Source organism: Amphiura filiformis, chromosome 3, assembly GCF_039555335.1.
Source record: "Amphiura filiformis chromosome 3, Afil_fr2py, whole genome shotgun sequence".
NCBI classification, from domain to species: Eukaryota; Metazoa; Echinodermata; class Ophiuroidea; order Amphilepidida; family Amphiuridae; genus Amphiura; species Amphiura filiformis.
In genome coordinates this window covers 42,266,660-42,282,793 of record NC_092630.1, presented here as the reverse complement: position 1 = coordinate 42,282,793, position 16,134 = coordinate 42,266,660, and the positions used below count along the sequence as shown (strand labels likewise).

Genomic DNA, 16,134 nt, shown 5'->3' with positions numbered 1-16,134 from the left:
ATTTCATATTATAAGATTGTACATTATTTGTTCATTTGTTTGAAATAACCTGTCCTTTTTCCTTTCAAATAAAAATCCTTTAAATTGATTTCAGGTTCTTATCTACTTGCTACAAGGGAAAGAGAGTGGAAGTTGGCGTGCTAATGCCCGTTGCAAAACGTCAGATGCTCGTGATGAAAGACTTAGAGAACTACGCAGTCAATGTGCTAACTGGCGTCAAAGCTCTGTGGAATACAGGTCTTCAAAAAGGAATGTTTTCATCAAGATGCTACTGGAAGCTGTGGGAATATACCATGAGGACAGGTACATTAAAATAATCAAAGGATTTGATAAATTGATGTTGCAAAGTAGTGATATTTTGGGGTACAGAAGTGTTGAAACCTGTTATGCTTTTTGGGCCATAGCCCGGGAACCCTTGGGATTCCCTACCTGTTCAGAATTTATTGAAAAACTAATCATAGCCTTGTTAACAAAGATCATCAATCATTTTAAAAGGTTTGAGAAGGACCCACAATGTTTAATAAGCATTGATAGGAATTGGTACATATTTACAAGGTTCTTTGTATTCTCTAGATCGTTATGAAAGAAACTTTGTAAAAGTAAATGTTCCTTCAATACAACAGCTATACATTTAAAAAGGTAGCAATAATATAATTGCAGGCATTGTGTACTAGCAAAAGTGATATATCTTAAATTGTGTGGAAATTTATCAGGAATTTGCAAGTCATATTGTAAACAACACCATAATTATATATGTCTGTGATAGGCGACAAGAGATTAAAGGAGGACATAACCTTGATGACACTCAGATAGCTGCATGTGTCTTAGCTGATGTACAACAGAAACAAGCTCAAGAAGTGGAGTCTATACTTATGGAGATGCAGTATAAGGTATGAGACTTATCATTTGATTAGTATGTATAAAGAGTTGGAAATTATATAGTATTTTAGTTCATCTGCACATCAACCCTGCATGGGGAGGGGTATGTGTTCACCAACACGAGAGTGACATGCTACTTTCATGTTGCATGTAACTACGCCCATGTTAAAGTTTGATAACATTAATTCGCAATGGTATGAGATCCACGTATTACTTAATTGATCATGGTATACAATGTAAGTGGGGCAAAAACAATACAGAAACAAATATTGAGTGGTGACAATGAAGCTGAAACTATACTTTAGTTGTTAGTAATGAGCTAGATCACAAGTTGTACCTTACAGTTAATGATATACATATAAGAAGGTAACCATTATAAAGGCAACATTGTTTTGTTTTTTTGGTCAAAACAATAGCCTTTATTGTTTGTTTTAAAACATAATTACTTCTATTTTCTTTTAAGATTGCTGCTGATTTAGCTGATATATGGAGACGTGAACATCGAGCCAGGACAGAGGAGTGGCTGGATAATATCACCAAAGTATGCCTGGCAATGTTTCAACTATCCAAAGAAGAACATGAGATTGTGCAGGCATTGGAATTAAAATATGAGTGTCTCAGGTGGGTGTTACTCGGCTCTGATCATGATAATTTAACTTTCAATTGTCTTGAACTAATAGCTTAAACATCTGACTGATAAAGTACTGTTTTAGGGTTTAAATTTAGCACTTGATTGTTAGTAGTTGAGTGTTGTGATCATGTGTGCAAGTTTTAACACAATTAATATGTACATTTTGTACCTATCACTTGCCCAAGTATCTGTAGTCACCAGGAGATGAACCTGGAATGTTGCGTGTGATGTCACTCGTCTTAATTATTGACGTGAATGGCGTCAGTCGCAACATTCTGAGTTTATCTCTGTCAGCAACTATAGTTGTAAATTTGAACATCCTAATCACAAATTTCTCCTGGTGGCCTTGTTTAGGAAAAACAATATCCTGCATTTGTCAAATATGTTAAAAAATTTCAGGTCAGTTGGGAACTTAAGCAGCTGGTCCAACATGAGTCAATGGGCAAGGTGATAAAATGGTTGAGTTTGAGTTATATACTGCTTACAGGTTGAATTTAAATAATTCTGTAATCTGATTGGTCCTTGATTACATTGTGTGTAATGGGGTCTGAATCATTTCACAATGACACATTATACAATGTAGTCTATTTGGCTTCCTCATAGCAGTGTCGTCAGTGCAGTATTAAATTGTATGGGTCGACTCAAAATAACTGGTGTGTTTACATGCACCATTAAAGGTGGTGCATCTGTACACACACAAAGTACTGATGTCACTGCCTCAAAGAAGCCAAATGGACTATAGCATGATTAATGCTTGTGTCAAGCTCACACAATGGAAAGGAATAAAATTTAGCTGTATTTGACTGTGTGATCATGGTTTAAACATCTATCTAGTAGGTCTAAGTCACAGTTACAGTAAACTACAGTTTTAGTCTTTAAAAGCAAGGATTACTATAATTCTTGTTAATTTTGAACACAGGGATAAACTTCTTATGGAGGCATTGATTAGTGAATGTGGAATGAAAGAATGGTCAGACCTGAGTGAAGAGGAGAGGCAAAGAAGATTGATGCAGAAGAAACTACTAGAGAGACGGTGCAGACAGGAGGGGAGACTAGACCAGCTGGGACGTATTCTGGGACAGGCTTTCAAGGTATTGTGATAAATGTAAAATCACTTACACTTATTTTAGTTTGTGAAACAAAATAAAAATTTTGACTGGTTTTTTAAATGTGAAAAGCAGTCTGCTGCAATGATGTCGGATGATTCTGAGTTAGCTTGCTTGTTGAATGAAGAAATGATACTGCATTGAATCACACAATTTTGCTTACAATGGTTATTGTTTGGCAGGGTATGAGAATGTAATTCACTTTATCTTTTCAGGATCAGAAAAAATTGGAAGCCATAATGGGTAAAAGTAGAGAAGAGTATGAGAAATACATAGAAGAAAGACTGTTGCGTAGAGAAAGAAGAAAAGCACAGGGATTAGATTCTGGATCAGAATCAGAGAGTGACTCAGGTGAGTATCATAAACCGACTTCTAATAATATTCCAGGAAATATATATGTGAAGTTGGTGAACTTGGAAGTACAAATAAGGTGATAAATGATGTACTCCCCATTATTTATTCATCGGTAGCCCTCAGTTTTTATGCAGAAAAAGAAGCTTTTGGTTGTATGGTTTTAAAGAACCAGAAGCCTTTTTGCTGGACCACAAGCTATTTCCTAAATTTAAATTTTTTAATCAAATTCAAGTCAGGATTTAGGACTAACCTTTATTTCAAAATAATATTGTTATGTATAAACAGTCATATGATGTCCACAAGAATATGACTTTTTAACATGTATGCATTATACTTGTACATAATAAGTAAGTCATCTTACACAATTATTGTAGGATTAGATATCAACTTATCTCTACCTCTACAAACCCAGAGGTATAAATTAGTGCTCAACCAAGATTAATTTTTTAACAAAATCCTTATGTGTCAATTCTTTTTATATAGAAGTAACAGCAGAAACCAAGCCCGGCAGTAACATCTTGAAAGATCTTCAATATCGCTTTGATGATGAACTGGAAGCCATTATGGCTATGTTACAGAAGCAACGGGATAGGGAGTTGAGTGAGAGAGAACGACAAGAACTGCTGCTGAGACTCCGCTTAGAAAGAAGACGAGCAGAAAGGGAGAATAAATTTGATGAAGCAGCCTTGTTGATGGGACTGGCTGAAAGGAACAGACTAAGTCTGGAAGAAAGGTAAGTATCTTTGTTATAATATTGCTTATAAGTAGGTAAAGATAGAAATCAGACATCTCTTCTACGGTTTACGTAAAGTCTTGTATCTCAGCTAGCCACCTGCCATTTTGGACAGGGCGTTTTCTCCAGGGATAAATGCTTTTGACAGATGATAAGTCACATTTGTAGCTGTTGTAATTGTGTAGAAAAAGATGTCTGGTAGACATCGAAACATCCACAGTGAGTACTGTTTATTGGACTAGAAATAAGAAAATTCTACTATTAAGCTGTTGTAACAGTTATTCAACTTGGCAGTAACTCAAATTACAAATAGAAGGTCATAATTAAGCTGAATTTACACTAGATAACCGAGCGATTGTGATTAAACGCTTTTGGAAAGTGATGGGCAATTGCCGAATTTTGCGATGCATCGCTTGTTGCTTTTGCATTTATACTTATCACGGCAATAGCGATTGCAGACGACAATTAAAATATTCTAAATGCCACAAAATACATTTTAAAACATCAGTTGCTGTCAATAATTATTGCTTTGAATTAATTCATCACCAAAAGTTAATAATCGAGAAAGGTAAATTAATTAGCAAAATAATAGTTCCAGATGGTTGTATATGATTGGTTGGCGCATTCATGTGTCGAGCAATATCGCTGGGAAGTTGAGATTTCTTCTACTTGCAAAAGCGATGTAGTTTTTGCCTCAGCGATTTGAATCGATTGATCGCCTTGACGCTCTGGAAATGTAAGTAAACACTGAGCATGTGTGAGAATCGCTTTACTGCAAAAGCGATTGAGTATTAATTCAGCTTAACACATTTGAACTCACTAAATCCCTAGTAGACTGCTGAAGCCTGGTTACTGTTTTATAAGGGTCAAATTTGGTTGGGCAATTTTGGGCAAACCACAATTGCTAGCTTTCAAGGACTACCAATTCATAATTTGAACAATGAAACTAAACTATCAAAACCATCACAACTAATCTCTTTTCCTGATGTATTTGTATTGAACAATTTGTCACTTCAGATTGCGTGCAGACCGTGAAAGACAGATGCGATTAGCCAGAGAGCGTATAGCTAATCGTAAAAGACGTAAAGCAGAAGGATTAGAAGAACCCGTAGAACCAGAAGAACAGGCTCTACCTGAAACAGGTAACTACAAAATGAATTCATTATTCTTTAAAATGATACTGGCGTCCAGGATCTGATCTGATCTGGACTCTGTTTTAATGGTTGAACATGTTCCAATTACCCAGAAATAAGTCTGAATGTATGCAGTGAAAACTACACGAACATTAGTACTGACCCAGTAGCTGACATGAAGTAAATATTTGGAAACAGCACAAAATGTAGTATTCTTTTGGTTCACCTCAAGTTTGGTAGTGACATCAAGGCTTTTTTGCGGTTTTGCTGCAAGCATGCCAACAAACTGCCCTTGTATGCATGCTTGTATGCTCTGTACAATTAACTTTGCGCATGCGATTCGATACTGTGACCAGAGAATAATGCACCTCCTTCACTACTTGAGGCGAACCAATTCACGACTTAGTCAAATTAAGGAAACAAATTAAGCCTATCATTTATTTTTAAATTGACAGGTGATCTTATTGGTTGGAAGGATTCTGTGTTGAAAGAACTTGAACGCAAGCATGCAGCAGAGCGTGAGTTACAGCTGGTGATTCTTATGGATGAAGGAAGTGATGATTTAAGAGAAGCTGCTAAAGAAATGACACATGAGGCAAGACAACGAAGATTACAGGATTTGAAGGGCAGTGCAGAGAGTCTTAATCTGGATAAGAGAGGTAAGGAATGAAGCATCAGTTCTGCTACAATAGCAGAATAAAGTCAACTCCCAACTCTTAGTTTTGAGATGCCTTTGATATGCAGGACCATTTGAAACCTGTTCTCACAAAATGAACGGAAAGTCGCCAGGGAAGAAAATGCAAGAAAACAAAAGAATTCTTATATAGAATTGCAGATTCATACGTAGTGGTAATAAAATGAAAGTAAATTAAATTAAACTTCAACACTACTTGTTTATTTTCGCTTTCCGACTTCTGTGACGTCCTCGTCGTCACCCGATGTCGCATGATCAGGTTGGTCTCGAGCCGGTTCCAAGCAATACATCAGAGCCATCAACATCGGCTGACGATGAGGAAGTTCCTCGAAAGCGCTCCCGGTAAGCGAAAATAAACAAGTAGTGTTGAAGTTTAATTTAATTTACTTTCAAAAGAATTCTTCTTTGAATTCTTGACTTTTGAACACCAAGTGAGGGAACAATCCTGGCGAGTTATATATCATTTTAAAGCATATGATCCACAGATTATCAATCTGACATTAACTCAAGTATAAAGATTTGCAACTTTCCTCGTATTTTGTTGGAACAGGTCTCATTTGTTAAATATCCCCTCCAAGGGAGAGAGCACTCAAATGATACAAATGGATCAAGGATTTTGATTTTAATTTAGAGATGTTTAGTTCTACGGTGATAGATCCTTTGTAGTCACTGCAGCAACTCTGTGGAATCACCTGCCCACAGATGTCCGTCAAGCTACATCTCTGTCAATGTTCAAGTCAAGATTAAAGACACATCTTTTTCGCCAATGTTTTCATGCTTGATATGATTTGTTAAACTTATTTTGCTTTATTGCTTATGTCCTCACTTTGAACATTTCACTTAGTTGTTTCTTTGCTGCTTTTGCATGTATTTTTTCCGTGCAATCCCTTTTGTGCAATGTTCATCATGTGCCTATTTTATTATTTCTTAATGATGTATATATTCATATAATTCAATGGGCATTTTGTTATTTACGTACTTATGTTTTTAATTGTAAAGCGCCTTGTGGTCTTTGATGTAATGCGCTATATAAGAATAAATTATTATAATATTATTATTATTCTTTATTTGTTTGTGCATTTTTTTAATCAATATTGTGGGAATTGAGGAGGGAGGGACTATGCTCAAATGAAATACCCCACACTTACTACTATCCACTATGACATGCTTGACATATCTCACAATTTTCAACTTTATTAATCCTATATTTCTTTCCATTAATTTACAGATGCACAAGAAACCAACAGAGACATACTGGAAGAATCCGGTGCTATCAAGAGTGTCTTAAGAAAACTGATGCTGGAAGAAAGATTTGAAGGGCGAGATATCAGTGATGATGAGGTGTTGACTGCGTTGTTAGCTGATCTACAACAAGAACAAGACAAAGAGATTGAAGTTGTCTTGATGAGTCTAGCTAACATGGTAAGATAGAGGACTGAGCTAAAATTGCTTGTTTTCTTACATTTTCATGAGGATTTCATATGTTTCTTTTTGAATTCAAACTTTTAGCTTCAGAAATGGAGGAGATCTAGATTTTGAACTGCTAACTTAATTTTAGTATGTAAAAGTACTAGAGATGCACCGATCATGATCGGCAGTTCTGAATCGGTGCCGATATTTGCCTAACTGGTTCTGAATCGGGACCGGTAAAAAAGTAAACATTACCGATTATTGCTACCGATCACACCAGCAGCTGCACCAGCCTGCTTTTTAAGCTTTCAAGCTCACAAATCAACTTGCGTTGTACAGATGGATATAATTCCTTACTCCTGGTCCATAAAATTTAAGTTATTTAACAAAAACAAAGGTGAATTCCGGGGTGAATTACATGCTTATCACAATGCGCGAGCAGTTCTCACGCTTGTGTTGGTTTGTTGCTGTTTCGGGCGCTGGTTTGCTGACATGACCTTGGGCCCGGACCTAGGGAAACCCCAACCAACTTCGGCACTCCTGTCATAGTACTGTGTGTGGCGATCGCTCCAATTTAATTGAGAATGGCTTACAGCTCAAAAGACCCCGGAAACCAGCACGCCCATGTGGCCTTGACGTTTTGCCATGAATTGAAATTAGGGCTGTACCATTGGGAGGGTAGGGGTGTTTTGAAGAAAAAGATACAAAAGCAGTATTAAATATAATTATTTGAACAGAAATGTGAAAAATAAATAAATAAATGAGATTGAATTATGGGCACAAATGGTCTTCGCTGACGCCAGTATGAATTAATGTGTTCGTATCGACACAAGAACAATACTAAACCAGTCTACCGAAAGGCCGAAGTAACCAACACAGTAGCATGCATGCCTCCGAATTCGGTAGTCATGCACATAATTGTACTGATCTGGTTCTGGTTCTGAATTTAGGGGTTCATTCATATATTTTCATGACTAAACGGTTGTTTATGCCCGAGGGGCCGCTTGCCCCGTTCATACATACCAGAACATTTTTTGATTCTTATTTCATCAAAATAATAACAAAAAGTTACTAAAATGCACGATTTTCCTGCACTTTTCCTACCCGGCGATCTAACATCCGGGACACCGGGCATAAACGCTGTTTATGCCCGGCTCTCGACCAATCACGCGCGCTGTTACATAGCGTGTATGTATGAATGGCCGATCACTTAGCAACATAATCGGTAATCGGTAAAAAGCACAATTACAGACGTATTGTGAATGTGCAATGGTAAAAATTATGCGCTAATTTAAACAAGCAGAGGGGAAATGAAAGTGTACAGTAGGGTTAAGTGAGTCTTAGCCACGAAGATTAGCAAAGATGTAGTCATTTGTGAGTGGATGCGGTGAATCAGCCGTAAACTCGGCAAATTGTATTCTGAGTTAAAGTGTAAAATGTAGGTGAAGGTCGTATTCATAGGTGTATTAATTTGTTGCGACAAGTATCTTATCAAACGATGTTTAAATCAATCAATAATACTACTGCTGAAGAGGATAATAAGCTTCTACCTATTTCTATAGAGTAGTTCTTGTCTTTGTTTGCTTTGGCTAAATCCTGTTCAAGAGGTAGATAACAAAGCATTGTATTTTGTCCAGGTATGTATAATCAACAATGAACAATGAGAGGATATTTCTGAACCTCGTTGACTTGGGGATGATTTGAAATGACCGCCAATTATGACTGTTGGATATTTATTACCAGAAATGTAGAAAAAGAGACACATATAGAACCGATAAAAAATACAATTTTGTCGAAGGAACAGAGTTTAACAAATCATAACCCCGCTTTTGGATATCGTTTGAAGTCAAATGATATACCATTTTAAAGCTTATGGTATATATTTTCTAAACACGAAATAAAACAAAATTGACCGGGGCCGACGTTACGGCTGATTCGCCGCGTCCAGTCACATTTTCAACATTTGATAACATAAAAGTGCACTGTAAAAAATAATAATGGTTTTGTGTTGACTAATTGTGCCAACAATTTTAGAAAATTAATGTGTTATTTGTTAATGTTTTCCTCATGTTATAGAACGAAGAGCAACTGTCAACACTACGTAGACAACAGATTTGGGAACGACAAAAAGAGAAAGGCAGGAATATACTGATAGTGTTTACATTGTATGAAGGAGTTGGCGGTGAGGAAGAGTTACTCAAGGTGAGTCAGTCATATATTTTATGTATCTTAGTGTGCTGCCAGTTGTGACCATTATTAGTAGAATAATACAGTCTACTCTACTTACTTCACACATTTCTGTATCAGTGTCATAAGCTGTTGATGTATGGCATACACTACTTATTATAAGTTATATTGTACAGGTTCAAAAATTGTGCGCAATTTAAAACTTTTCATCCATTGTGCAGAAGACTCTCTCAGTAATGCGCCAATGTAGCCACTACACTTCCTCTGGTGATCCTCCGGAATAACTATAGAATACCCTGCTCAGGGTGCCTAACCCTAACCCTAACCCTGTGTGTTGGGAGGTGAGATGGGTATTCTATAGCTATGCCAATCCTCCTTGCAAGAATATTGCTGATAGACTTTGAACACAATTTTGAGTTTGAGGGCTGAGAGGACTTGGAAGCCTTTCAGAATGAAATCATTGATGCATCAAGCAGAATGGGCTGTTGTATTTTTGAAATTCACACCACCCTGTGGAAGATTTTGGAAATACTCTCTGAGAAAGATTCAACCTGAATCCTCCACAGAGGGAGGGTGAGTGTCAAATAGATTTGGTTTTAATGTGCTAATTCTATTTAAATTCAAATTCATATCCCCCTGTGAAAGATATTTCCAAAATCTTCCATGGGGGTATGTGGACTTTAATAGCCCAATACCTTACTGCTAATATGTTAGCACCAAATCAAATTTCATGCTAAATTATAATAAGTAATTCATTCATGATAAAATAAATGGATTGATTTTCAGGCTTTGGAGAAAAAGTATGACACATTGCGAGATAAATTGCTGATGGAATCACTGAAGAAGCAGCTTGGAGATTCAGAATGGGCTCTACTGAGTGAACAGGAAAGACAGAAAAGACTCCTGGCACTCAAAAGAGAAGAAAGGAGGTTACGAAAAGAAGGTAAGAGGCTGTAAATCACTTGTATATGTAATTGTCAAATTTAGCATGCAAATGAGGTAATTATCATGTTTAGGTCAGAATCTATAACATATTTCAATGCATTTTTTTATTTGATTATCACATGGAACAAACAAAAAGAAGGAAACTTACAAAATGTGTGATCTGAAGCAACTTTAGAATAGTGGATGTCATTCAATCCTAATCTTGACCTAAATTCTAACCCTAATCTTAACATCAAAATCACTCATTTCTGACCCCAATCCATATGCTAATGCTAACCTTAACCCTAATCCTTAAACTTATATGTGTTACTTATTGAAACATTTTTGGGTGAGACTAATCCAAGACTTGTCATTAATTTATAGCATGGGTGGCTAAGGTTTTTAGACCAGTGAGACACCATGTAAATTTGCAGCACAAGCTCCAGGTTTTGCCACTCCTGATTTGTAGTGATTTATGATAGACTATACAAAACCAACATGGCCTCATCTCACTTTACCAGTTTGATGTTATGTTATCTTAATATTCTTATGTCAGAATGCTGAAGAGCTCATTTTACAGAGCTATAACAATTTTAATTGTCTTGTAGGAAAACTTGATGAGCTGGCATTGTTGCTGGGAGATTTCATCAAGACAGATACACAACTCAAGAAATTAATGGGAGATAGCAAGAGTGATTATGAAGAAAAACTGAGAAGACGTCTTGAGGCTCGAAAGAAAAGAATGGCTGAAGGTAAAGTTTGGTAGAAAAAGCAGGGTGTGAAGGATACTTGTTTGGGCTGATGACCTTTATATGGGATCAATGCATCTTTCTGTTCATTGATCATTTAGAAATATCGCTGTTTGGAGTAGTCCCTTATTCAATTGAAAAAAAAAACCCAATGAATTCTAGGATTTCCCCAAGAAGTGGTACCTACAATGCTAGACAAAATAGGTTGGAATGAAAAATAGAATGTGCACCTTGTAATGGCCATATTTTCGTTATTTTTAGAGTGATGAAATGACGCTTTTTTTTAGTGTCAAGTCTAAACATTACCCTAAGCTCCAATACCTCCCCCTGCCCCACCAATCAATGTTGGGTACTACTGAGCGCACATGAACAAAATGTCAGGATTCAACATTGATTGGGGGGAACGGGGGTTCATTTGCAATACCATACTAATTTCATTCCAACCCTTTTGTCCATGGTTGTAGTTTCTTGATTTCTCAAATAAGCCCTGTTGCTTTCAATACAAGATACAAGATAAGACTGAAGTATAATATAACATAATAAATAATTTCCATGTTAATAGGACTTGACCCTGATGATGAAGGCATATCTGAGGATGAAGACACAGGCGAAGAACAGAATTCTTTTGCTGAACTCAACAAACGCTTTGAAGAAGAGCGTGACGCCCTCATGTCACGTCTTCGTAGCTCAGAGGATCAGTATTTGAGTGAGAAAGAGCGTCAAGCAGAACTAGCACGATTGAAGAGAGAGCAGCGTAAAGCAAAGATGGAAGATGATTTTATGGCTGCTGCACTTGTGCTTGGATTGGCAGAAAGGCACCAAGCTGCTGCAGAGGAAAGGTATAAGAATTGTAATCAAATATTTATATGTAATAATCAGAGAATAAGACAGGTGTCCTGTCAAGTTCTGACATTAAAATTTATTGATGCTAAGATTTCTGAAAATATCCACCAGCATCAGAGAAAGATCAAATGTGTTAGTTATTTGAATTACTAAAACTGGGAAGGTGATAAAGTCCCCGAATGAAATGTATTTAATTATGTTTGTACTCACTCAGGTAGCATTGTGTGCATGTGAATTTTACATCCGAAACTAAGTGCTATTCTTTTTTATGGGCATTTTAGTGTCTAAAATGGCCCAAAATGAGGGTTTTTCAATTGCCGTCCATTTCTAATCGTAAACTTTACGTGTAAAATAAAAAGTTTCATAAAAATTTAATAGCACCTAGTTCGGATGTAAAATTCACACAAAATGCTTTTTGAGTGATTACAAAGATAATTAAATACTTTTCATGCAGGAGCTATGTGGATTTTTTTAAAATGTATTCCTTGTACAATGAAATTTCACAATAAAATGTCCATTGGAAACAAAGGTGATTAGAACACATACACCTTTTAAAATTTGTAAAATATCTGTGTGAAAATTTGTTGAGTATAAACATGTCTGCCATTTTAATTTTGAAGGTTAAAGAATGACAGGAGTAGACAAGAACAACTAGCTAGACAAAGAATAGAAGCCATGAGGAATAAGAAGAAACAGAAGCTATCTACAATATCTGAAGAAGATGAACAAGTTGTTGACAATGGAGATAGAGCACAGATGCAGGTAAGCCTACTCCTTCATGTAATGAAAACTTGAAAAACTATACGAGTGTGGGTCATTTCAAGTGGCTATAGCATTTGAAAGGGGTAGACATTGAAAACAGATACTTATAGTTTGATCAGCTCATAATCGACGAGCCTTATAACATCCCGGATTAATATCAATATATTTAATTTCGAGAATTGTCTTGTGAAATCTCGCCGGAAGTATCACCAATTATTAATTCAAGACCTATACTTTGTCTACTTTATAAAGTATAGACCAGAAAGGTCAACTATATCACTCTTAATGAGGATCTACTTTTCAGAGTTGTGGTAATAGCCCACCAATTACGAGCTGATCAAACTATACCAACCATTTTGATATAGTTTGAATAATACAAAGTCACCATTAGTATGTAAAAGAATTTTCAAGTGCAGGAAACAACATTGTAAGTTTGATTAACTAGTAAAATTGTGACACCAATGACTAGACTTGACTAGTGATTTATCAATTTGTAATATATTTTGCAATTCAGGAAGCAGTTATTAAAGCTTTGGAGAAAAAACACCAACAAGAACGAGAAACCCTGCTTGAGCTGTTGCAGTATGAGCTGACAGGAGATGATGCATTGATTGTTGATAATATGACATCTGAGCAGCGACAGGAAAAACTGCTAGAGCTCTGGGGGAAAAGGAAAACACAGCAATTTAGTAAGTGTGTGTAATAATTACATTTTGTTCTCTTTCTTTCATTTGGTCTCATGATAAAATTATCTGATAACCACTAGCATTTCTATTTCTGTTAGAAATATTTCTGTTAGAAATTGGAGTGCTTATAACATCCTATCTTTAAACAGCACATTTGATCATTATATAGATAAATTTAATTTTGTCACAGAAACACAAGAAGAGCACATGGAGATTTTGCAAGAAGCTGCTTCAGTGAAAGCTCCCGGAAGACAAAAGAGACTGGAAAGAGAGACTAAGCAGTCTGCTACCAAAGAAGAAGTGGCAATCAGTATTATGGCTGATTTACAACAGCAACAAGACAAGGAAAGTGAGACTGTGGTACAACAACTCCCTGAAAAGGTATGTAATGTGAAATCACATAGATGCTGCAAATGCCCAAACCTGTTGTAGGTTCTCCAAAATGAAACCACTGTAAAACACAAATGCTGTATTTATTCACTACATTTTGGCAATATACATTAGATTGTTAAAAAATGCAGTAAATGAAAAAAATATATTATAAAGGTCTCATTGTTTAATATACAGGCTGTATCAAAATAATTGTTCTTCATTCATTTGTTGGTTTTTTGAAAAACATGGTTCTTCCAAACCCACCATTGGATCTACTTGAAATGACCATACTCTGTACTTTATACATTATATTTAAATGTAGATCCAATGGTGCATGTGGAAGATGCAGGCATTTCAAACACACCAAAAACAGATGGAGAACATATGAAGAACAATCATTTTGATACAGCCTGTACTCGTAATGTTATTCTATTGATAAGTATAATGTTTTTCATTTATTTTCCATTTCATTTTCAACTTCACTTTGTGGAACCATAAGAATAGTAAATGTAGATGAATTTGTATGACAGGATGTCCAAGAATTACTATATAATATGTATAATCATAACCCTATAAAACCATCTTAACATTTTTGTTACAGGATCTTACAGCACTTGCTAAGCTTCAACAACAAAATATCATGGAAAAGAAGTTTGGTAAGAATGAGAATGTAGCCATTATTGTGACCACGCCAGATGTGAGCACCAAGGCTGGTGATGAGGAACTTGTTGAGGCACTGGAGAATAAGTTTGATGCCCTCAGGGATAAACTGCTGGCAGAAGCTCTCATGAAACAGGTAAAAATCAAATTAATGATGTTGTTGTTGTTGTTTACCCATAAGATGAAGAGCAAAACTAGATGTAATGCGTCCTGTTTAATCTGCAAAGTTATGCACAATTAGCCAAAATTGGGTTACAAACATTCAGTTGCAACCTCTGTCATCTGATAATGCCATAATTTGTCTGTGAAGATACTGGATCTGCCTGTGAAGATAAGCATCATGTTGCCATGTACCACTTTATTCTGTTAAGTGGGTTAATTCAATTATGTAGCTGAAAGCATTTGTGTTGTTACTTTCAATATGATTTGCATTGTATTTGAAATATCTTGTCTCTCTTTGCCAGTCAGTAAAATTCAATAAAACAACACTTATGAGACTAAGATTGCATGGAACAGTACAGCATTAATCATTGACATTTGTTTCATACATGTATATCATTTATAGATGGGTGAAGGTGATTGGGCTAAACTCTCTGAGAAAGAACGTCAAGCAAAACTGATCAAACTAAAACTTCAAGAGAGGAGGCTGCGCCAAGAAGGCAAATACGATGAGGTTGCTCTTCTGCTTGGTGATGTGGCCAAGTCTCAGCAGGCATTGGAGATGTTGCTAGGGGATACCAAGAAAGCTCAAGAAGAAAAGATGAGAGAAAGACTGGCAAGGAGGAAAGAAAGACTTGCTCAAGGTAAGGAGGAAACTATAGTATTCAGCAAATTCCTTCAGCGGTGTCCATCTGCTCTTTCTGATTATCGCGTTAAAAGGACTAGAGTCATGTGGGGATTTGCCATTTGGTCTAATACCATTTTGTCTAATATCCATTTCGTCTATATCCATTTAATCTAAACCCATTAGGTCTACAATGTATATTCAGTACGTCCAATAATCATTTGGTCCTATAACCATTTGGTTTGATTACCATTTTGTCCGATAACCATTTGGCCTAATAACCAATAAGTCTAAAACCATTTAGTCTAACAATCATTTAGTCTAATACCCATTTGGTCTATATTTGGTCATTTTAAAATCTTTATGTAGAGTTAGTCTTGAATTTTAGTTAAAAACTGAACTCAAATGGAATTAGGTATATCATCATGGATCTTTTTCATTTGAAGCCATTTGCCTCTTTTAATACATAGTGATGGAACAAAAACATATGATGTCATACATGTATAGAATGCCAGGAAGTATATGGTATTTGAAAGAGATTAATTCAAACAGGATGTAGGTTGATCCTATGACATACATACAGAAATTTGTTTTGATTAGTATCTTTATAATTAGAGTTATGTTTTTGTACTTTCTTCAGGAATGACTGAGGAAGAAGCTCAAAAGCTTGAAGATGAAGAAATCCAACAGGAGGAAGAAGAACTAAAGAAGAAGAAACCTAAGAATATCTTGGAAGAATTAGATCACAGGCTTGATGAAGTAAGTCTCAGGATATAGGAAAATTGGACTGATGAAACTTATAGTAAGATATAATCATATGACAGTGTCTTCAAGCTCACATGCTTAACAAATAATTAAGAACATGGTAGGTGTTATTTTGCGCTGCAGTCAGATTCAAGACAAGGGGTGCTTTATGATCAAACATATAACATTTAATCTAAGGGAACTTACAACATAAACATAATTTTTCACCACGTTTCGCCGTCGCAAATAATAAAGGAGACAAGTAGAAAAAGTGATCCTGCCTGGGAATTGAACCCAGGACCTCAGGTTTACGAGACTTGCGCCTTAACCACTGGGCCACGGGAGCTTCATGATTAGGCTGGTAGAAATCCGAACCCATAAGCGGTCACTTAAACTTATCTCCTCCCCGCAAATAGCCCATAGTAGCTAGAGCTGTAAATGCGAGAAATAAATTGCCATCCTCCCTGTGAGGAAATATTACAT

General features: G+C 36.1%; 1 protein-coding gene across 1 annotated transcript in view; it reads left to right on the top strand.

Annotated features, from left to right (window-relative positions):
- LOC140148551 (uncharacterized) overlaps positions 1–16,134 on the top strand; it is a 66,034-nt gene that overhangs the window by 14,064 nt on the left and 35,836 nt on the right. Inside the window, exons 8-26 of the mRNA XM_072170546.1 lie at positions 95–303; positions 767–890; positions 1,343–1,500; positions 2,430–2,601; positions 2,832–2,967; positions 3,454–3,703; positions 4,721–4,845; positions 5,292–5,495; positions 6,759–6,952; positions 9,017–9,142; positions 9,914–10,070; positions 10,660–10,803; positions 11,363–11,639; positions 12,264–12,405; positions 12,920–13,094; positions 13,282–13,472; positions 14,065–14,259; positions 14,689–14,926; positions 15,548–15,666. Of these exons, the coding sequence (XP_072026647.1) occupies positions 95–303; positions 767–890; positions 1,343–1,500; positions 2,430–2,601; positions 2,832–2,967; positions 3,454–3,703; positions 4,721–4,845; positions 5,292–5,495; positions 6,759–6,952; positions 9,017–9,142; positions 9,914–10,070; positions 10,660–10,803; positions 11,363–11,639; positions 12,264–12,405; positions 12,920–13,094; positions 13,282–13,472; positions 14,065–14,259; positions 14,689–14,926; positions 15,548–15,666 (3,336 nt within the window). The remainder of the gene's footprint in view (positions 1–94; positions 304–766; positions 891–1,342; positions 1,501–2,429; positions 2,602–2,831; positions 2,968–3,453; positions 3,704–4,720; positions 4,846–5,291; positions 5,496–6,758; positions 6,953–9,016; positions 9,143–9,913; positions 10,071–10,659; positions 10,804–11,362; positions 11,640–12,263; positions 12,406–12,919; positions 13,095–13,281; positions 13,473–14,064; positions 14,260–14,688; positions 14,927–15,547; positions 15,667–16,134) is intronic.